The sequence below is a fragment of the Homarus americanus genome, unplaced genomic scaffold, assembly GCF_018991925.1.
Source record: "Homarus americanus isolate GMGI-L3 unplaced genomic scaffold, GMGI_Hamer_2.0 scaffold49658, whole genome shotgun sequence".
NCBI lineage: Eukaryota > Metazoa > Arthropoda > Malacostraca > Decapoda > Nephropidae > Homarus > Homarus americanus.
The window spans coordinates 29,194-52,480 of NW_024751128.1; the positions used below are offsets into that span (position 1 = coordinate 29,194).

General features: G+C 46.4%; 1 protein-coding gene across 5 annotated transcripts in view; it reads right to left on the reverse strand.

The window, feature by feature from the left end:
- Positions 1 to 19,546: 19,546 nt before the first annotated feature.
- LOC121854546 (sodium-dependent nutrient amino acid transporter 1-like) overlaps positions 19,547 to 23,287 on the reverse strand; it is a 39,327-nt gene continuing 35,586 nt past the window's right edge. For all 5 annotated transcript variants that reach the window (XM_042349223.1, XM_042349221.1, XM_042349222.1 and 2 more), the window contains one exon: positions 19,547 to 19,787. In XM_042349223.1, the coding sequence (XP_042205157.1) occupies positions 19,570 to 19,787 (218 nt within the window). In that variant the 3' untranslated portion in view covers positions 19,547 to 19,569. The remainder of the gene's footprint in view (positions 19,788 to 23,287) is intronic.

The window sequence follows — 23,287 nt, forward strand, 5'->3', positions numbered from 1 at the left end:
ATGGATTTTGCATTAGACATACAAATTTTAGATTTAATGCAATAATTTGGTTTACACAAAGCAAATATTTTATCTTTTGTGCAAAATATATAACGTTTACTTTCAAAATATTCCCTGACCTGCAAGAAATCCAGAAATGTCAATTATATCATCCTAACTTTAGTCCGAGGTATTATTTATTGCTATACCTTAAAATCTAGTGTTTACACCCAAACATTTCTCAGAGAGGTAGGAGCCAGCGAGCGTGGGAAGAAGGGGGAGTTGAGTCCATTATTTGAATGGACATTAACCTGGCAACTGTATTTCTCTTAAATGTTATTTGTGTGAGCATACCAGCATAAAATTAAGATGTTATTTTTACTACAACATAGGTATTCTGTCGGAAAAAGTGGAGTTTGGGAGTCGGGCCAGTCTCTATTGGAATTAATCCCATATGTTCTGTTATTCCATTTACGTGGTTTTCGTTTTACGCGGTACCCCATGGGTTCAATTGACCGTGTAAATCAGGGTATCACTGTACTTTATCGGGAAAATTTATACAGAATTTTCCAGAAAATGTGTCCCTCAGAAATTTTTTCCTAAAGCCGGAATTTTCCAGAAAATTCCATCTTTGGGAAAGATTTTCTGAGAAAATTTTGATTCCAGCTATTGGTGAGTTCCACATTTGAGGGATTCTGGCTAACAGAGAAATTACTACAATATTGTTTATTATTCATTAATTAATATCCCAACACCACATCATACATACAGTCTTTTGTGTGAGACACTGCGAGTTGGAGGCAAGCAGGGAGGGGGGAAGGCAAGGTACTGGCAAGGAGGCAGGGGGGGAGGCAAGGTGCAGGCAGGGAGGCTAGCACTCCCCTTTTCACCAATGATCGGCCTCTTATGGCGTATGTTTTATCATGGTTAATATAAAATATTCACTGTGTATATTCGCTGTGTAATTATTAATTTGACATCAAAATTACATGACAAGTCGAATAATAAGGCAATCTTATCACCCAGACCTCTCTACTGGGAGGGGAGTAGGTGGCTGGTGAGCTTAGCCATTGACAAGTTTACCAGTTTTTTATTTAATCATTACAGTACTGATACATTATAAAAAGTATTGTACCTGTACATTTATTATATATGAAGGGTTCAGGTATTAATAAGCACAGAATATTACAGTAAACATATCTATATTAGTAAATAAAACACAAAGTAAATTTTTTTACAATGGTAATGGCAGGCATGGGGAGACGACAAGGAACCTTTTTGGGGTGGGTGTGTGGTCAGTCCCCCCCTCCCTCCCTCCCTCCTCACTTTCATATTCCTTACTGAATTTAATATTTTATCAATGATAAAACATACACCATAAGAGGCTGATCATACGAGAAATATAATAATAATAAATGTTGGAGGGTGTGTGTTGGAGGTGTGTGTGTGTGTGTGTATCGGTATTAATAGCTAGGGCCTTTTTCTTGAAATGTATAAAATACATTAATGAAAATGAATGGAAATTAGAAATAGTAATAGATTTACAATTTGCAAGAATTTGGATGGTCCATCATTATTTTTATTCCTTTCATAAATAATGTATATGTACGTACTGCTGTATATTAAAAAAATTGCCTAAAATCTTTTGATTTTATACTGTAGTATTACTCATTAATGAGTCATCCATCATGCCACAAGTTGACTTGCGTTTCATGAACTATACACGTATGTGTAGTGATCTCTTGGTGAGGGTGGGGGGCAGTCGGTATCTCGAACAATATGGACAGGACTGATTCTGTCAGCTTCCAGCTGCCATTTAGGGATTTTTCCAAAGCAATTATCCATCAAAATTTGGGATGAAATGGGTGGGTATTAGAGCTTATTGTATTGATTTTGTGTACAGTATAGTCTTCATTTATGCGGATCAATTGCACCCGTGGAGGTCCGCGTAAAACGAGAAACGCGTAAACGAAATAACAGAACATATGGGATTAATTGAAATAGAGACTGGGGTGACCCCCAAACTACACTTTTTCCAACACAATAGTACGTTGTAGTAAAAATAACATCTTAATTTTATGATGGCACGCACACACAATTAATATTTAATAGAAATACAGTCGCCGGTTAAAGTCCATTCAAATAATGAACTCAACTCTCTTCCCACGCTCGCTGGCTCTCCTCCCTCCCTGAGAAATGTTTGGATGAAAACACTAGGCTTTTAGGTTTAGTAATAAATAATATGTCAGACAATAGTTAGGATAATATAAATGACATCAATGGATTTCTTGTAAGACAGGGAATAATTTGAATATAAACATCATTTATTTTCCACAAAAGATAAAATTTTTGCTCTCTCTAATAAAATTCTTAAATTAGATCTAAAATTTGTATGTCTAATGCAAATTTTAGCCTGTTTATATTCAAATTAATCACTATCTTATAAGAATTCCAGCAATGTAAATTATATTCTGGCCGGGTAATTTCTATGAATTTTATGAGCTAAAAACAAATATCTTCAGTAAATAAACAAATTATACTTCATCAGACACTATCTGTCACTCAAAATACCCCACCTCCCGCTCCCCCCCTCTTCCCAAGCTCTCTGGCTCTCCTCCCTCCCTCCCTGAGAAATGTTTGGGTGAAAACACTAGGCTTTTAGGCTTACTAATAAATAATATGTCAGACAATAGTTAGCATAATATAAAAGACATTAATGGATTCCTTGTAAGACAGGGAATAATTTGAATACAAACGTCACATATTTTGCAAAAGATAAAATTTTTGTTCTCTCTAATAAAATTCTTAAATTGGATCTAAAATTTGCATGTCTAATGCAAATTTTACCTTGTTTATATTCAAATTAATCACTATCTTATAAGAATTCCAGCAATGTCAATTATATTCTGCCCGGGTAATTTCTATGAATTTTATGAGCTAAAAACAAAAATCTCAAGTATAAATAAACAAATTATACTTCACTAGACACAATACCTATGTTGTAGTAAGAAAACCATCTTAATTTTATGATGGTATGCACACACAATTAATATTTAAGAGAAATATAAACACCATAGTAACACAAAGCAAAGGTTTCACTTGATTTATATAAACCATGTAGAACCAGAACACTTAGCGTTCACCCACATATCAGCAGAGTATCCGCTTCAGGCATTTGATACCTCCAAGCACTCCATCGCAGCCACCCCTCCTCCTCCCTCCTCCCCTCCCTCCTCAAGCCTCCCCCTCCTCAAAGCACGACGCCACAGTAAGGTTAGAGTGTGTGTCTTTATTAAGTCATCACTGATGTCATATGACACTATCAGGACTGTGATTAATACATACCCCCTCACTGCTAGCACATTGGTTTAAAAGTATGTATTCCACCAGGGAAGGAGGGAGGAGGGAGAGAAAGAGGACCTATCACCAGAAAGTAGTTTCTCCTCAGGCCACATAATGCGGCTCCATTGTTCTGTGAAATGACACCATACCTACACACCGAGAAAACACACCCTTATCCTTGGCAGCTACAAGAAAACACTGCGGTAATCACGATCATTCGGGAGAAAGAGAACAAGTCAAGCTTCATAAAGCGCCCGGCATGAAAACAACGAATCTCACGATTCGCGTTAAAGTTAGCAAGATTAATAACGAACACATAGAAAATCACAAAGAATCAGGAGCGCAACAATAAAGTACTGCCAGAACAGGGTGCTGGTAAGGTGGAAAATTTTGCGAAGTCATTTGATCCGCCAGAGGCGCAGCATGGTGGACCGCCGCTCAGTGCAGAAGCCTCGCGTGAACTTCTCACAGCAATTATCCATGGCTGGTACGAGCCAAAAAACCCTTCAATGCTTCCTCTGGTTGGCTGCATAGGTTTGAACAAGATCACCCATCAACATTGGTGGTGAGGAAGTGCACGTGTGGCTAGAGATTTTCCTCACGCTCTTGGGTTATGGAGGAAAGACAGTACACTGACGACCAGGTGTTTAACATGGACGAATCTGGTCTTTTCTGGAAAAAGCTACTTCCAAGATTTCGTTGTAGTGCCCAAGGTAACGGGGTCGGAAGTTGCAGAAGGAACGCATCACCGCCCTCTTACCACAGACTCATACTGCAACAAATCCAAAGTTATCGGTGATTCCACACAACCATAAGACCTCCAAGAACTATGGACATAGAACAAGCTTATGCACTCTACAACACATCGAAAGTGCGTATCTCCTCTGTCCCTCTTCTGGTTTAACGACTGTTTGTTCCCGGTGAAAGTGTAGGCAACAGTATTATTTCATTTTGGTATCAGCAACACTGCCACCCTGGACCTCCTACTTGCGGATACTTTAACAAAAGTGATGTACCACTCTATGCTATATTAATTAAATGTCCAACCACTTGGACCCAGGGTTGGATCAATGGCACGCCTCCTTGAAGTTCGGCTCCTGGTATCCTCTTAACACCAAGGATGGTGTGGCTGGGGTGACACCGATATGGCTGAAGGTAAGGCGGACCGAGGAGCAGAGGGTGGCATTTCAAGAGTTCCTTAAATGAAAACCAGTTTTGAAAATTTGCGTAAAACCGGCTGCCGACTTACTTAGGCGAGCGGCGGTCATCATATTGCCATTGTCGCAGCAGGCATATGTTGCATACCAGCTGAGAGAATATTACTGTGACTGGTGAGGAGTTCCAGACTATTTGCAGTAGCAGTGGACCTTACCAGAAGCTGCGCACAATACGGCTGAAGGAAGCTGTAAAGAACCTGCGCTGATGACATCCGGTGATGAGATACGTGACTGCCGGCAGATGTTGGAAGATAGGCTTACGTCAGTGAAAGAGGTTGGTTTGAGTTGAGTGGCCGCTATGAAGTCTTCTATACCCCGGCTGAATTGCGACTGTAGGCATACATCCGGTATCAGACAACATAACCGCAGCATTAAGCTGGGTTCTTGTACCATTTTGACCCAATGATGATAAATGGGGCCAGAGACAGTGAAGATGACTTTGGTTATGGGGAAGCTGAACAATTCCCTGACTCAGTAGATGGATTCAATAATGGTGGAACAAACCTCCATCCATGGCCGATATCTCTTCAATGGTTCAAACATAAACACTAAGTTTTCTAACCCTAACCTTTATTTTTCTAAACACTTTCTCCTTTTCTAACCCTAAACCTCCTTCCTCATTACTTGTTTGTTCATACCATCCTTGAGATTCAGATAAATTTTCTAACATGGTTGTATGATAAAAGTGGGTTGGTGGGACGATCCTCATTCATATTTGTTCCATGTGATTCAAATTTCGGTTTTAGAAAGATGAATTATTGGCCCTCACCTGTATAACTTGTATCAATTGTATCACTATCACACCACGGAGGCTTGGAGGGCCTCTTTGTCAAACCCCTCAAAGTCCCATATCCTCACTATCACTGACTTGGGCTGGCTGTGGTGGGTGAAGAACTCGGTAATGTTTTGTTGACTGATTTCGTGCAGCTGCTTGATACATACCGTAAACTGGCGAATGTGCGGCGTAATTCAAAATTGTCATTCTGGCAGGTGCAGCGTAAATAACCAAACAACGTAAACAAAATCGTAAATGAAGACTATACTGTACATTAAGTGTACGGTGGTTGAATAGCGTAGGTAATGTAAAAATATGGCTTTGTTTTAAATAATTTATGCTGTGTGACAGGTGGTGACGGTCTTTAATCGCGATGGGGAGTTATTGTGGTGGTTTAAGTGTGTGTGGTGGTGTTGGGGTGTGTTGTGAGTGGTGTTGGGTTGTGTGTGAATGGTGTTGGGTGTGTGTGTGTGTGTGTGTGGTGATGGGGTGCGTGTGGTGTTGGTGTGTGTGTGAGGTGGTGTTGGGGGTGTGTGTGAGTGGTGTTGGGGTGTGTGTGTGAGTGGCGTTGGCGCGTGAGTGGTGCTGGCGTGAGTGGTGCTGGGTGTGAGGTGGAGTGGCGTTGGGGTGTGGAGTGGCTGGGGTGTGTGATGGTGTAGGCGTGTGGAGTGGCGCTGGGGCAGAGTGGTGCTGGGTGTGGAGTGGCGGGTCAGTGTGGAGTGTGTGCTGGCGTGGTGTTGCGGAACGAGGTCAGCGTGTGAACGACGTGTGCGTGGAGGTTGGGGCGTGTGCGTGAACGGTGTCAGCGTGTGGATGGTGTCAGCGTGCGTGAGTGGTGTCACACTGCGGAGCGGTGTCATGAGCACGGTGCTGGGGGCGTGTGAGCGGTGCGTGAGTGGTGCTGGGGTGGAGGGTGTCTGCGTGTGTGGTGCTGGTGAGCGGTGCTGGAGTGTGTGAGTGGTGCTGGGGTGTGTGAGCGGTGCTGGGGTGTGGGTGAGCGGGTGCTGGGGCGTGTGTGAGTGGTGTGGCGTGTGTGGGAGGGTGTGAGTGGTGCTGGGGTGAGTGGTGTGGGGTGTGTGAGTGGTGCTGGCTGTGTGAGTGGTTTAGTGTAAGGTGCTGGGCGTGTATGGATGGCGCTGGTGTGTGTGTGGAGTGGCGCAGGCGTGGAACGGCGCTGGGGCGTGTGAAACGGTGTCAGGGCGTGAATGGTTCAGTGCGTGACGGCGTCAGCGGATGGTGGTTGGGCGTGTGTGGAGTGGTGCTGGGGTGAATGGTGTCGGGCGTGTGGAGCGGTGCTGGGGCGTGTGTGTGGTGGTTGGCGTGTGTGAGTGGCGCTGGGCGTGGAGTGGCGTGAGCGGTGTTGGGCGTGTGTGGAGCGGTGCTGGTGCGTGCGAACGGTGCTGGGGTGTGCGAATGGTGTTGGGGTGTGTGGTTGGTGTGTGTGAGTGGTGCTGGTGTGTGTGAGTGGGTGCTGGGGCTGTGTGAATGGCGGTTGGGGTGTGTGAGTGGTGCTGGGGTGTGAGCGGTGCTGGGGCAGAGTGGTGGGAGTGGTGTCAGGCGTGTGTGGCGGTGCTGGGGCGTGTGGAGTGGCGTTGTGTGCGTGAATGGTGCTGGGGTGTGGAGTGGTGCTGGGGTGTGTGATGGTGCTGGTGTGTGTGATGGCAAAGAACGCGTCAGTGTGCGTGCGTGTGCGTGGTGCTTGCGTGTGCGTGGTGGCTGGCGTGATGGCGTGCTGGTGCGATGGTGCTGGTGCGCGTGAGCGGCGGCTGGTGTGTGTGAGTGGTGTTGCGTGTGAGTGGCGTTGCGTGTGTGAATGGTGCTGGGGTGTGTGTGGAGTGGTGCTGGGTGTGGTGGCTGGTGTGTGTGAATGGTGTTGGGCGTGAATGGTGCTGGGTGAACGGTAAGCGTGTGTGGTGGGGGTTGCGTGTGGTGTTGGTGTGGAGTGGTGCTGGGTGTGTGTGGTGTTGGGCGTGTGTGGTGTCAGGCGTGTGGAGTGAGGCTGCGTGTGATGGTGTCGGCGTGAGTGGTGTCAGGTGTAAGATGGCGTGCTTGTGCGTGTGGAGCGGCGGCTGGGGCGTGTGATGGTGTGATGAATGGCGTGCGTGGTGGCGGTGGTGTAGGCGTGTGTGATGGTGCTGGGGCGTGTGATGAGCTGGCGGCGAATGGTGCTGGGGCGTGTGTGGTGTTGCGTGTGTGCGTGAGTGGTGCTGGTGCGTGAACGGTGTTGGGGCGTGTGCGCGAATGGTGCTGGGGTGTGTGTGGTGCTGGCGGTGTGGGTGAGTGGTGCTGGTGTGTGATGGTGTTGGGAGCGTGAATGGTGTTGGGGTGTGAGGAGCAGTGGTGTTGGGGTGTGTGTGAGTGGTGTTGGGGTGTGTGTGAGTGAGGTTGGTGTGTGTGTGTGAGTGGTGCTGGGGTGTGTGTGGAGTGGTGTCGTGTGTGAGTGGTGGTTGGGGTGTGTGTGAGTGAGGCTGGTGCGTGTGGAATGGTGTTGGTGTGTGTGTGGTGCTGGTGTGTGCGTGAGTGGTGCTGGTGTGTGTGAATGGTGTTGTGTGAATGGTGTTGGGGTGTGTGGTGCTGGTGTGTGTGTGAGTGGTGCTGGTGTGTGTGAGTGGTGTTGGGCATGTGTGTGAATGGTGTTGTGTGTGTGAGTGGTGTGTGTGTGAGTGGTGTTGGGGTGTGTGAGTGGTGTTGGGGTGTGAGTGGTGTTAGTGTGAGGGTGTTGGGGTGTGTGAGTGGTGTTGGGGTGTGTGAGTGGTGCTGGGGTGTGAGGTGTTAGTGTGTGTGTGAATGGTGCTGGTGTGTGTGAATGGTGTTGGGTGTGAGAGTGGTGTTGGGGTGTGTGAGGTTGGGGTGTGTGGAGTGGTGCTGGTGTGTGTGAGTGGTGTTGGGGTGTGAATGGTGTTAGTGTGTGTGAGTGGTGTTGGTGTGTGAATGGTGCTGGGGTGTGTGTGTGTGGTGCTGGTGTGTGTGTGTGGTGCTGGTGTGTGTGTGTGTGGTGTTGGTGTGTGTGTGTGGTGTTGTGTGTGTGGTGCTGGAAAGGCGGAGGTGCTGGGGTGTGTGTGTGGTGCTGGTGTGCGAAAGTGGTGTTGGGTGTATGAATGGTGTTGTGTGGTGCTGGTGTGTGAGTGGCGGTTGCGTGTGAATGGTGCTGGGGTGTGTGAACGGTGTCAGTGTGTGTTGCGTGTGCGTGAGTGGTGTTGGTGTGTGTGTGGAGTGGTGTTGTGTGTGTGAGTGGTCGTGTGTGTGAGTGGTGTTGTGTGTGGTGCTGGGGTGTGTGTGTGAGTGGTGCTGGGGTGTGTGTGGAGTGGTGCTGGGGTGTGTGTGAGTGGTGGCGTGTGTGTGAATGGTGCTGGGGTGTGTGTGAATGGTGCTGGGGTGTGTGGTGTGTGTGAGTGGTGCTTGGGGTGTGTGTGAGGTGGTGCTGGGGTGTGTGTGAGTGGTGTTGGGGTGTGTGTGAGTGGTGCTGGGGTGTGTGGAGTGGTGCATTGGGTGTGAGTGGTGCTAGTGTGTGTGAGTGGCGTGTGAGTGGTGTGAGTGGTGTTGTGGAATGGTGGCTAGTGTGTGTGAATGGTGTTAGTGTGTGAATGGTGCTGGGTGTGAGTGGTGTTGGGTGTGTGTGAGGTTGGTGTGTGTGAGTGGTGTTGGGGTGTGGGAGTGGTGTGTGGAGTGGTGTTAGTGTGTGTGTGGAGTGAGGCTGGGAGTGGTGTTGGGGTGTGTGAGTGGTGTTGGGGCGTGTGAGTGGTGTTGGGTGTGTGTGTGAGTGAGGCTGGTGTGTGTGTGGTGGTTGGGGTGTGTGAGAGTGGTGCTGGTGTGAGAGTGGTGTTGGGGTGTGTGAGAGGGTGTGTGAGAGTGGCGTTGTGTGGAGTGGTGCTGGGGCGTGTGGAGTGGTGTTGGCGTGTGTGAGTGGTTTAGGGCGTGTGTGTGAGTGGTTTAGGGTGTGTGTGAGCGGTACAGGTGTGAGTGGTGCTGGGGTGTGTGAGTGGTGTTGGGGCAAGTGTGTGTGAGTGAGGTTGGTGTGTGAGTGGGAGGTTGGTGTATGTGAGTGGTGTTGGGGTGTGTGTGTGAGTGAGGCTGGTGTGTGTGAGTGAGGCTGGTGTGTGTGTGAGAGTGGTGTTGGGGGTGTGTGTGTGTGTGGTGTTGGGTGTGTGTGATGGTGCTGGGGTGTGTGTGGTTGGGGTGTGTGTGTGTGAGTGAGTGGTGTTGGGGTGTGTGAGATGGTGTTGGGGTGTGTGAGTGGTTTAGGGTGTGTGTGGTGCTGGGGTGTGTGAGAGTGGTGCTGTGTGAGGAGTGGTGTTGGGGTGTGTGGGTGTCAGTGTGTGTGTGTGGTGCTGGGGTGTGTGTGTGTGGTGTTGGGGGTGTGTGTGTGTGGTGTTGGGGGTGTGAGAGAGTGGTGCTGGTGTGTGTGTGAGAGTGGTGTTGGGGGTGAGAGCAGGTTGGGGTGTGTGTGAGAGTGGTGTTGGGGTGTGTGAGAGTGGTGTTGGGGTGTGTGAGTGGTTTAGGGTGTGTGTGTGTGTGAGTGGTTTAGGGTGTGTGTGAGTGGTGTTGGTGTGTGTGTGTGAGTGTTGTTATGTGTGTGAGTGGTGCTGGTGTGTGTGAGTGGTGTGAGTGTATGTGGAGTGGTGCTTGGTGGTGTATGTGAGTGGTGTTGTGGTGTGTGTGGAGTGGTGATGGGGTGTGTGAGAGTGGTGTTGGGTGTGTGTCAGTGGTGTTGGGGTGTGTGAGTGGTGTTGGGGTGTGTGAGAGTGGTGTTAGTGTGTGTGTGTTGGAGGGTGTAGGTGGTGGTGTTGAAGTGTTGATTGAAGCAGCGCCCCCACCACTCCCTCAAAGGTCAACATGGCTAATTGTCCTTGGGAGATGAATTTGATACCATAATGATCTTAACAATTTCTACTAAACATTTACAATAAGACAAAAATAGTACTAACTAGCACACACACACACACACACACACACACACACACACACACACACACACACACTAACACGCTTAAATCAAATGTAAGTCAGGATATTTTTCAGCACAAGTACATTAATAAAATTTTACATATACATATTACACACAACACAGGGAATTGTGAGTTTTATGACCTGAAGATGTTTGAATTAATTTTTACCTGAGGTATATACATAGAACTAGACTGTATTTTATATAGATGGTACAGGTATAACAGACAGATTATACAGTAAAGCATCTGCACTAATTAGGAAACCAAAGTCTATAATAACAGTTTACAGTTTGAGAAACATGATGATGATGATGATGATAAAAATAATACACACACACACACACACACACAATAATAATAAAATAAAATTAAAATAATAATAGTACACAATCACATAATAATAATAATAATACACACACACACACACACAAATATTTAATAATACTAAAAAAATATATAAAAATATAACCAAAAATAAAAAATATTAATACATACCATAAATAAATACACAAATGAAAATAAATCAAGAGTGAGAAACGATATACAGTATGTTGTGTTGTCAATAGTAAGAGAAACACTGAGACTCTGAATTGCATAAATGAGGCAGAAAGTCAGATGAGCAACCTGGGACTTGAGTCACTTAGGATGATTTGGCAGCAGGGTCTACCATAGACAACAACACATTATGCTTCCAATATTCCCAGGCGGTAGTACTCCTGTTTGATAGCTGCCTACTACCCACCACACAAGAACTTTAACACTGTGGGTTTGGCTAGCGCTCAAGAAAAACCGAGGCTCAGGTCTGGCCTGTTACTCACCACAGCACTTGACTGCCCACATGAGAGATAATGTATGTAATGACTCACAGCAAGCTATTTGGAGATAAAAAGGTGGGGATTATTGCATTAACATTGTAATAAATTATTCACAAAGAGTTTTATATGTGTAGTCATGATAAAATAATTATTTCTATATATAAGCTCAAGAGAACACAAATTTTTTTTATACTGAATGAAAAATGTTTATAAAGGCATACATCACTTTATATCTTCGTTATTTATGTGATTACAATGTGAACTTTATTCCATTATAAAGTTAACATTAGAAAAATATAGTTATTGAAGAAAAGTTGCACAAGAATTAATATTTTGCTAGGAGAGGCACTCAGAGATGCACCACTTCACGTAGACACCAGATGGTGCAATCTCTTGAATTTAATGCTCACCCTCCACTTCCAACAACAACACAGGGCATGGGTCAAACTCACAACACTTATGAAAAATGAAATGCTGTGATGCACAAGAAATCAGCACAAGCCACAAAAGAAAATATGGGGAAATGTGAGATTTTTGGGTCTTTAAAACACAAAATGACTGTGGTATATATAAATACAAGGGGAGTACTAAAGCCTAAGGAAGGAAGGATATTTTCAACACATCATCAATATGATTGGACATAAAAATCTGGCCAGTATGGGGAGGATCATCAGGTTCCATGAGGGTCGTGGGAGTGGTGGTCCAGCAGGCGCCACGAAGCGTTGTGTGTGGGGACATCTTAGGGAGTGTGGACAAGGGTGCGCTGTTGTCTGCATAATGCACAAGCTCAGCTTAGGGAGGCAGGGATACCACCTCCCAAGCAAAGTCAACCCGGCGATGATACGGCAGCAATCACGCCCCTTTTTCCATGACCTTTTTCCCAAAGATGTATAGAGATGTCAGAAGTTTACAGGAGACACGCATCAGGTGGGCGGGGAGTCAAGGTGATGGCTGCTTCCGAGCTTTCTGCTTGCAGCAAATTTGGGTCCTGTTGTAAAAGTAGTTCGAGAAACAACGTAGTCAGGTGTGGCCTTGTTACAGGCCACCTGACAAGAGCCATCTGCTGCCTCATTCCCAAAGATACCGACATTACTGGGCATCCATAGGAATGTCACAGGACAGACTGCCTGCTCCCTGAAGTGTTGATGTTAGCCCTCAGATCGGAGGATGAGGCCCTTATTCCCTGATCCCATGACCCTGCTGGAGAGCAGACCTGAATTGCAGCAGACAAGCAGGGAGCAGAAACCACTGCTTTTCTCAGCGAGATGGGCAGCAAGGAGGGCTATCAGCCGCCTGAGTGAGGATGCCCAGTCAAAACCCTGGAGAAAGTGTTTAATAGGCCTGGGCATCAGGACGGGAGATGTAGACACCAGCCTCAGCCCTACCTGTAACAGAGGTCAACAGAGCCATCAGTGTAGAGGACAACCCTACCGGACCACGACTAGAGAGGGTATGAAAAAAAAAAAAAAAAAAAAACTAAAACTTAATTGTTGGTGACCACAGGTAAGGAACATGACAGGGCCTTTGTAAAACAAAAAATAGACAACAGCAGGGGTGACAACAATATCAGGCAGGAGGTCGTGTTCCTGAAGGGCTCGGATGAGTGACCCTCGCCACTGTCTTCTAGATGGAGGTCGGTCTCGGACAGTAGGAGTCAAGTTGGTTTGGACATAGTTGACCCGAGGATCCCGTAGAATGGAAACGGCAGTTTTTAGGTAAAACTCCTGGACACGATCCTGTAAGGGGGAAAGACCAAGTTCGGTATATAGAGAAGTAGAGCGTGTCCACTGAGGAGCCCCAAGGATGATACGGGCAGCTTTCCTCTGGATAACTTCGAGACGGTTGACAGCAGTCCGACTAATGTAGACGAGGGCAGGGGCGGCATAGTCGACACAGGAACGGACAAAGGACTTGTACATGGTGAGAAGTACAGGGATGGTGGCACCAAGGGAACCCCTGCACATGGTAGAGAGGGGAGCGAGACGCCGAAAGCATATGTCTCGAAGATAGCGGACTTCAGGGATCTGACAACGTGTGCTAGTTACATACACACCCAGGTATTTTGTCTCATTAACCCAGTCCAAGGGCGTTCCAGAAAAGAGAAGGGGTGGAGGTACAACACGACCATGTCACATGGGTTTTGTTTTCACAGTTGAAAGAAGGAAACCAAGTGAATCACACTCTCTGGAGACCAGATCAAGGGATTCCTGCATGCTGAGGTAGTCAGGAGCTTGGAGGAGGACATCGTCGGCATACCCTGAGTGGACAACTTCTGTCGGCCACGGGAGAGATGCAATGGAGTGCATCAGAGTGTTAAACAAGGTGGGACTCAGGACTCCACCTTGAGGGGTGCCGAGACTCATTTCTTGAACAGGAGACATAGAGCCTTCAACGCGAACCTGGGCCTGACGTCCAGTGAGGTAAGAGGCGATCCATTGTAGAAGTCTCCCTTTAACCCCTAACCGCGCAAGTTCAGCTAAAATGAGGGCAGGCTGAGCCGTATCAAAGGCTCCCTTGATATCAAGGAAGACGGAGATGCGGGCAGTCTGATTGCAATAAAAGGAAGCAATGGAGTGTGCTGTGCTGCGATGTTGAATGAAACCATTGAGGGAGTTGTGGAAGCCGCCTATGGTGTGAAGAAGGCGACGATGGAGTATCCTCTCCATCATCTTGCAAACACAGGAGGTAAGACTAATGGGTCGATATTTCCCAGGATCTCCCGGCTTAGGGATGGGGATAATAGTGGCATTTTTCCAGTTGGACGGGAGAACCCCATGTTCATAAGACATATTGTAGAGAGCAAGCAAGGGTCCGTTAGGAATATTAGTACAGGCGTTGAGGACGGAGTAGGTTATCTGATCATCCCCAGGAAAGGTGTCTTTTCTAGAGCGACGAGCACTGTCAAGCTCGAACTGTGTGATGGGATGATCAGTGGGGGCAGGGGAGGTAAGAGCAGCACAAACAACAGGCTCAGACGCATTGATGCGAGCCTGCACTGTCTCCTGCATTGGATCTGGAAGTGCCTCAGGGGAGGAAGCTCGTGCCCAGTTCTCCATTAAAGAGCAGGCAAGGGAGGCGGGGTCAGGGTGGGGAGGAGGCCTCCGTCGAGTACCCTACCCCGTATAGCATTAATCCGATTCCATACATAAGAGGGTGACGACTGGAACGATAGAGACCCCGTGAAGGATAGCCAGTCCACCTCACGTATCCGACGGCGCACCTGAGTTGCAAAGGAGCACCAATTTTTGAAGTCTTCCCAGTCCTCTGGAGACCGAAACCTCCACATGGCAGAGTGGAGATCACGGGTTACCTGCCGGAGATGTCTCATGGCAGGGATACGATACCAGTAATTGGTGGCACTTCTGGGGTGACGGGGAGGGCATGGAGGGGTAGCGTGATTGACAGAGTCATACACGGCATCAACAAAATCAGCGTTGTAAGCGTCAGGGACTGGGGGACAACATAGGAATCCACCCAGGTAGAAAGGTATTGGGTAAAGGAAGGAACAGCATCTTGTGTGAGACGAAGGCGAGGGGATCGATAAGGAGCTGATGTCGGGGCAGAGAAGGAGAGCCTGAGATGGGTAGTAACGGCAAGATGGTCACTATACAGAGCAGGCTCGGTGCAGACGGTAGGATGAAAGGAGGTATGACCGTTCAATAGTAAGCCAACATCAAGGAAACTATGGGGGAGGCGAGTAGGATCGTCAGGACAAAGAAAGCGAACATCATCATCCCCATTAAGAAACTGTGAGAGATGTGATCCATTAAGGGTACATGGCGTGGGATGATCCGGAATAAGAGTGGGATGGCGGGCATTAAAGTCGCCAAGAACAATAGTGGGAATCCCATCATGGAGGTCGTGAAGAACCTGGGGGTCCAGAGAATTACTCTTGAAATGAACACTGACTTCACGAAGGGTCTGGTCACCAAGAGTAAGGGAGACAGAAAGTAATTCAGACGGGGGTCCATGTGAGTCAGGTGAAGGGAGACGAACAGATGGAATGGTGTTACGCACAAGGGTGAGGAGGCCACGAGCCTGCCCACGGTACCGAGGCAGGGTGTAAACAGTATAGCCAGAGAGGCGGAGTGGAGTAACATCGTCTGTGATGGTTTCCTGAAGTAGAGCAACATCTACTTGATGGGAGAGCACAAACTGGGCGAGGTCTGTCCGGCGAGGTCTAATTCCCTGGATGTTCCATTGTAAGAAGAGGAGGGAACGGCCTCCGGTGTGAGATGAGTCGGAGAGGCTAGACAGGGCTCCAGAGAAAAATGGAGAGGGAGGAGTGGGAGAGCGAGGGATGGATCCTCCATCTCGGGAGATGGAAGGAGGCTGGTTATCAGGGCTTGCAAAGTGCGCCCCTGTTGGGTCAGGGTGTCCAGAATGAGTTGTTGTTGCCTCTGCAATGTCGTAATTGTTTTCACAAACAAGTCGAGTTGGGCAGAGAGAAGGTTGATTTGCTTGGAGTGGCGATCCAGACGGAGAGTGATTGTTTCCATAGAACCAACTTGGTGTACCTGTACAGGAGCTGGAGGTGGCGGCGAGGATTGCCGAGGCCCGACTGGGCATGTGGTGGTGGTAGCGACGGAGAGGGACGGTGAGGGTTCAGTTGAGTAAGAGGTGGTGGTGCTGGTGCTGGTGAGAGACAGCGGGGGTCCGGGTGGGCAGATGGTGGTGACTGTGTGGCAGGGCCGGCAACGACCTTGTTCCAAGAACGGTAGGGAGAGGGAGAGAGGGGAGAAAGGATGGGTGGTAGGGGTGATAAGGGGGATGGTAGAGGAGAGGAGATCAATGGGAAATCCTTGGTGGATGGAAGAGGCGGTGGTGGATAGGAGTGAGGTTTGGTTGACAGGGGCTTCGTCAGAGACGAGGGCGGTGGTACAAGGTAAGTTTTCCCCGGGCGAGTGCCAGGACGCTGTGGGCAATTGGCATTCCAGGCGTGGTGACTGCCATGGCAATTGACACACCGTGGAATAACTGGGATTTTGTTCTGAATTTTCGATTTGTATTCCACTGTTTCGTGAGGACCTGCACAGAAACCGTAGGCGACCATCCTCGGGCACTCCCAGGTGCGGTGTTTCCACGATTGGCAACGACCACAGATTTTCGGGGTTCCGATAAATCGGTTGAGAGGACAGTTGTAAATTGGTCCTACATTCACCTTCGGAGGGAGGGGGCCCACCCACCAGCCGATGAGTTCGTTGGATGGACTTTTGGAGACCGGGTTGATGCGGCGTTCCATGTCCAGTAGTTGTGGGAGAAGAGGGCGAAGATCGTCGATAGGGATCTCCCAGGGTACGTGGAGAACCATTACCTTGGTATGACGAGTTTCTGGGGTGATGAAGGTGAACTTCAGCATCACCTCCCCTTGGGGAGCAGGAAAGCCCACCTGAGTGAGCAGGCGTACCGTCTCGTCCATTTGTGTGGTGACTATCACGGCTGTGGGACCTCGGCGGAGGCGAAGTGTTGAGTCCTGAAGTGGAGAGCAGTGACGGAAGAACCAGGTCGTCCGTGTGCTCAGAGGCAAGTCCCGAGGGAAGGCGAGACGACGAAGGCGCGACGGGGCAGGGAGACAAAGGGAATCCCCTATGTCCATCGTCGGCGGAGGGTCGGTCATTGAGCCACATGTAAGCTCACTTGGGGACCCCGATGACAGGAGGAGTCCACCCTCTACAGCCCCAGAAGGGGTGCAAGGGGGAGCCGTGGCCCCTGCTGGAGACCCTGACTTCTGAGGTTTCTGCTTCTTCTTTGACGTGTCTTCAAGAAGAAAGTCGTCAGCATCACTGTCACCTACTGCCGCTGTTTCCAACGAAAGGGAACGTTTAACGGCGGGCATAGGGCACGTTGGCAACACTGCAGTCAGGTGGAGTGGTAATGACGTCACTGCTGCGTCACACTATCACATTGTGCATGCGCAAACTTGAAAAACTTTGCTCAGAGGGATCGGGTGGTAGGACCAGATGATTTATCCCCAAAAAATGACAAAGTCCAAAAGTAAAAAAAAAAAAATATATGCCACTGTGCTGATAACTGGGTCTTACTATAGTTGTCTGCACAGGCTGGGATTGGTAGACTCGCTGAATTCGTCAGAAATACGAATTTTAAGGAGCAGTCTCTTACAGCCTTTGTTGACACTACGCACGCATGCGCATTCACTGGTTAATTTAATTAGGATTTTTTTGTGTCAATATATTTGGTTATGCTAAGTACTGCATAAGTTCATAACCAGGATGTCATCCAAGGTGTGCGCCAAACAAAATTTTCTAAAAACTTACTTTTCATTAAAGTTTAGAGTTTTCTGTTTATTTCCATGACTAAGACCAACAATAAGTTATATAAAAATGCACTGGTATAATGACTAAGACCAACAATAAGTTATATAAAAATGCACTGGTATAATGACTAAGACCAACAATAAGTTATATAAAAATGCACTGGTATAATGACTAAGACCAACAATAAGTTATATAAAAATGCACTGGTATAATGAGTAAGACCAACAATAAGTTATATAAAAATGCACTGGTATAATGTGTATGTGGTTGGTATTGCACATTTACATGAATAATGAATAAGGCCGATAGGTTGTATGTGAATGCAAATTAATTATTTGTGAAATTGTGTACAGTGTACACCTTGATAAGTTGATCATCATCTGATCTTGGCATGATGCTATTTGCTACCTATGCTATACAGTACTACAGTATAGTTTTTAGATTCGTTTAATACTTTCTGTCTTTTCGTACAGTAAATAAAGATTATAAAGTGTATGTTGAAACTTGAATGTAAACTAATGTTTAATTTCATTTGTTCATTTAATTATTTGTGTACACCTTGATCATCATCTGATCTTGGCATGCTATACCTTTTTGGAAAGCTCTATGTCTAAGCTACAACATATGAAAATTTCAGCTCTCTAGGTTTGTTTTTAAGGGTTTTGGAGCAAAAAAAAAACCGAAGCTAAATTCATATAATAAAAGTTAGCGGTTCGCGTTAGCTTCCGCTAATATTTTTAGCTGTTTAACGGTTTAGCGTTAGCGAAGTTAACTTTTTAGTTAGCGAAGCTAACTTTTCGTTTAGCTGTGCCCACCACTGTTAAAATGCACATCCTTGTATGTTAGGCAGTGAAACAGGTGGCAGCAAGTTGCAGTCATATAAAAATATTTCATACAATATACATTTATAGTACAGTACTGTATAGATCTAGAATCTATTACAGATATGTTATATGATCATTCATTTCTTGAGGCTTTATTTGTTTACAGTGACCATACCTATTGTGAATGTACAAGTGCAGCTTACCGTATATACTGTAGTACTGTAATTTGTAAAACCTGAGTTGTAGTACAGTACAATACAGTGCTGGAAACATTATTCAGAGAATTCATGTTGCCAAAAACTTCTATGAAATATTTTTCTTTCCAAGAGATACAGAGTCTTAAGACTAGCCACAACAAAATGGTTCTCTATTACTTTCACCACTGATCGACTCGTTGGCTGCTTGGGCAGTCGGTCACGTCTCTGATACGCACTGTTGGCAGATACTGGGCATGCACTGATTCCTGGATATATTTGAACCTGCTCCAGTGTTGATCAAGTCTGGCCTTGAATGAGCTCACACTCGGTGCCGTCACAACGCTCTCTGGCAGAATATTCCAAGAGTTTACAATTCTCACTCCGAAAAAGTTTGCCCTCACAGTTTTCTGGACTTGTGGCTTCTTCAACCTTGAGCAGTGAGCCCTTGTGGGGCGGACGTCCACCAGCTCCAGTATGTACTGTATGGCTTAATGCCAAGAGGTTGCATATGGCCTAAAAATGTACCAGGTGCATTGCCCAAAGCATTCAAGGATAATACATGTATACCATAGACATTGTCAACAGGGCCCATAAGACCTAAAAAATTGTCTCAAGTATAACTGTGTCCTAAAATACTGTTCAGTGAATCCTCAAAGATCCGAACTAAAAGGGAGAACCACCTGTCCAAAAAAGCCGATTGTCTGAATCTTCCGGCGAATGTACTAAATAAATCAAAACGATAATGATATAAAAGAAAACCAAAATTACAGAACATGTTATCTTGACCACTAGGGTTAGTTTTACAGACTTTTTCCTGCGAAAAAAAACATAATTTTGAGCAACATATTACTGTACTCAAGAGTCGATTAGTAGTGAAGATGGTAAAAGTAAAGGGCTAAAATATTTATTTCTTGCGCAAACTATGTCATGTTTATACTCAAATTATCCACTATCTTGCAAGGATTCCAGCAATCAAATTATATTCTGCCAAGTTGACTCTGTGACATTTTATCAGATAAAAACTTTAAGCCTAAAACTACTTTCACCCTGTTTTGGGAATGCTTTTTAGGGAGGCTTCTTAGTCCAGAACCCCAAAATATTTTGTCTGAATCTTCGAGGTTCACTGTACTGTGTAGAGATGCATTAGGCCTAAAACATACTAGAGCTTCATTTAAACAATGTGTAGGACCTAAGACTTACTAGAAATATTGTTCAGACGATGATTCTGATTCGTTGCTGAAACTGAAGTTGCCGGCAGCATCGACACAGTTCTCGTCAGCCCAGGAGTCATAGTCACAGAAGGACCAGGGCAGGACTTTATTAAAGGACATGAGGAAGTAAAACACTGTCATCCCCATGATAGCGCAGTAGTAAGTCACCACTGACCATGTGGCGATCATCTGTCCATAACCCACACCTGTGTAGATAAGGAAATGAAAATATAATACAATACTGTATACTGTAATGTTAATAATAACTGATATTTAATGATGCAATAATATAATCTGTACAGTGAAATTGCAATGACAATAATAATGTTACTGTATGTATGGTAAAGACAATCATAATTTAATAAGGATACAGTGATAACAATAAATCCAATTAAAAATTATATAAAATGATGATAATAATACAGTACTGTACTGTACAGTAATTGATGACAACAGAATCATTGTACATCTGCAGTTATTATCATTTATGATAATTGACGACCTGATGATCTTTTTACCTGTGACATTCATCATTAAAGACTATGAAGTATTATGAATAATGCATAATAAACTGTAACAAACATTTAAGTCCATGGTATAGTCTCTTGCCTCTTGAGACTACTGTACTGTACAGTAATAAATTTTCTGTCATATACAGTCAACCCTCACTTTACGCGGTCCCACATTCCGCGTTTCCACATTAACGCGGTGCCCTGCCAGAACCTAACGTGCTCACATTACGCGGTGCGTGAACCCCCTTACGCGGAGAGTGTCCGGCGCGACGCTATTTTTAGATTCGCCCCACCCGCCTGCCTGCCTGCCTGTGCTCTCGCCTCTCCCTCCTCCTCCCTCCGCTTGGGCAAGCCACGCGGGAAGGTTGCGCAGTGTGTGTCTTTGTTGCGTTATCACTGACGTCATATGACGTATCGGACTGTGATTGGCCATGCATCCCTACCCCCCTCTGCTGCTAGCTGTAATTGGCTTAAAGTATTATGACGTGTCCACCCGGGGGAGGGAGAGAGGGAGGAAAGACGATCCTTGACCTAGCCGCGCCAGTTTCATCCCTCCACGCCAGACCGTGTAAACGTGCATCCATTGTTCTCTAAAATGGCTTCCGCCGGACCACCACCCCCAGAGAGAAACCTTTCCTTACCTGGACCCAGTGGCACTAAGCCAAAGAAGACACGACGTTCCTTAAGCTACGAGGTGAAGTATACCATCATCCAAGAGTTGGAGAAAGGAACAAGGCAGGTTGATTTGGCGCGCCAGCATGGTGTGAATGAATCTACGATTCGAACAATAAAGAAGGATGCAGCCAAGATAAAGGAGCACATGAAGATCACAAAGTCTACAGGTGCTTCTATGATCAAGTATTTTCACAACCAGGTGCTTCTCAAGACAGAAAAATTACTTGTGAGGTACTTGGTGCGTCAGGCGCGACGGAACATGGCGGTCGACACGCGCTCTGTTAAGGAGTACGCACGTGAACTGTACATTGCAGTGGCACGAAAGATGGGAATTACAGAGCCCAAACCCTTTAATGCTTCCTCTGGGTGGTTACAGAGGTTTATGATCCGGAACAAGATCACCAATATAAACATTGGTGGTGAAGAAGCGAGTGCTGACCATGCTGCGGCTAGGGAATTTCCTCCGTTTTTACGTGAGATTATGGAGGAAGGACAGTACAGTGACGACCAGGTGTTTAACATGGACGAATCTGGTCTTTTCTGGAAAAAGCTACCTTCCAAGTCCTTCGTTGTAAAGAATGCCAGCAAGATTCGGGGCCGGAAGATGCAGAAGGAACGCATCACCGTCCTGTTTACCACCAATGCCTCCGGTACCAGTAAGCTCAAGTTATCGGTGATCCACACAGCACGCAAGCTGCACGCCTACAAAACCATGGACATGACCAAGCTAAATGTCCACTGGCTGACCGCACGTAAGGCGTGGATGTTCTCTACACTGTTCCTCTCCTGGTTTGATGACTGTTTTGTTCCCGATGTAAAGAAATTCTGTGAGCGACAGAATGTGCCATTCAAGATTTTGTTGCTGCTGGACAACGCACCAGGACACTCACCCCTACTGTTAGATCGTCACCCCAACGTAAAAGTGGTCTTCCTTCCTCCCAACACTACGTCTATATTACAGCCCATGGACCAAGAATTAATCTGTAATGTAAAAGCTGCATTCTCTACGAAAAAATTCAAACTCCTGAACGACTACACCAACACCAGGGAAGAGTTGCGTAACCTGAGTGACGCCACCACCGATAGCAAGAGCGAAGAAGATGAGGATCAACAGTTGGCACAGCAAAAAATACTGTTCAAACAATTCTGGAGAGTATTTAACATCAAGAAAGCTGTGGACTTCTTGGTGGAGTGTTGGGATCAGCTGTCTATTGCTACAATTCGTCACGCATGGAGACATGTGTTGCATGGAATACCAGGTGAGAGGAGGAGTCAATCTGTGACTGGTGAGGTTCAGACTGTTGCAGTAGCAGTGGACCTTGCCAGAGAAGCTGCGCAGACTGTTACAGTTCCAGGCTTCTCTGAGACCACCAACGACGACATCCTGGAGGTGATAATGGAACCTGCTGTGACTACCGACGAGATGGTAGATGATGATGACGACGTCAGTGAAGAGGCAGGTGGTGCGACATCCCAAGAAGAACAACACTTATCCCATAGTAATGTTAGGGGTGCCATCGAGTGTATCGAGAAAGCCAAGCTCCTCCTTTCCGAAGACCCTGACGCAAACAGGTATGAAATCTTCACTACCCAGCTATTGCAGACTATGGAGCCCTACTTCAAGGTGTATCACGATAACATCAACACCAGCCGTCAGCAAAGCATAACAGATTTCTTCGCCCGCAACCCACCACAGCCAGCCCAGGCCAGTGATAGTGACAGTGAAGATGACTCCGAGGGATTTGTCAGGAAGCCCTGACAACTGTAAGTGACAGTGATGGTGATGCACCTAGTAATGGTGATTCACCTGAGGGCCAGTAGCCTGCCCTCTGCCTCGGAACCAGCCTCCATCCCCGTACACCGACCCATCTCTTCTACTAACCTAAGTGTTCCACATAACTTTTAGTTTTCCTAACCTAACCTTTATTTTTCCTATATTAACCTTTAATTTTCCTATATTAACCTTTATTTTTCCTAACCTAACCTCTTCTATATTACTTGTTTTTTCATACCATCATAAAGTTAAGATAAAATTTTTACTACAACATAGTTGTGTGTCGTCAAAAAGTGGAGTTTGGGGGTCGGCCCGGACTCTATTTCAATTAATCCCATATGTTATGTTATTCACTTTACGCGTTCCTCACTTTCCGCGGGACCCTGCGGGTTACAGTAACCGCGTAAAGTGAGGGTTGACTGTACCCGTTGACTGTACCCGGTACAGTAGTGTACTCTTCTAGAAACATGATGGGCTATTGAGAAACTGGCAGTATCTTGCACCTGTAGAGGCAGATATAGAATTACTGTACAGCCCCGTACTGTACTTTTAATGGTATTTATGAAAAGTGTGACTTTTTCCTAGCCAAAATTTTGACTTTTTTTCTGACTTTTTCCATTCACCATCTGACCATAGGTTGACCAGTCAGTGTCCAGCTATGTTCCCAACCAGCATAGAGGTGCATCTCACTTGATCAGCCTCATGTGGAATATACCAACTGTGTCAAGAGAGTTCAGTAGGTGCA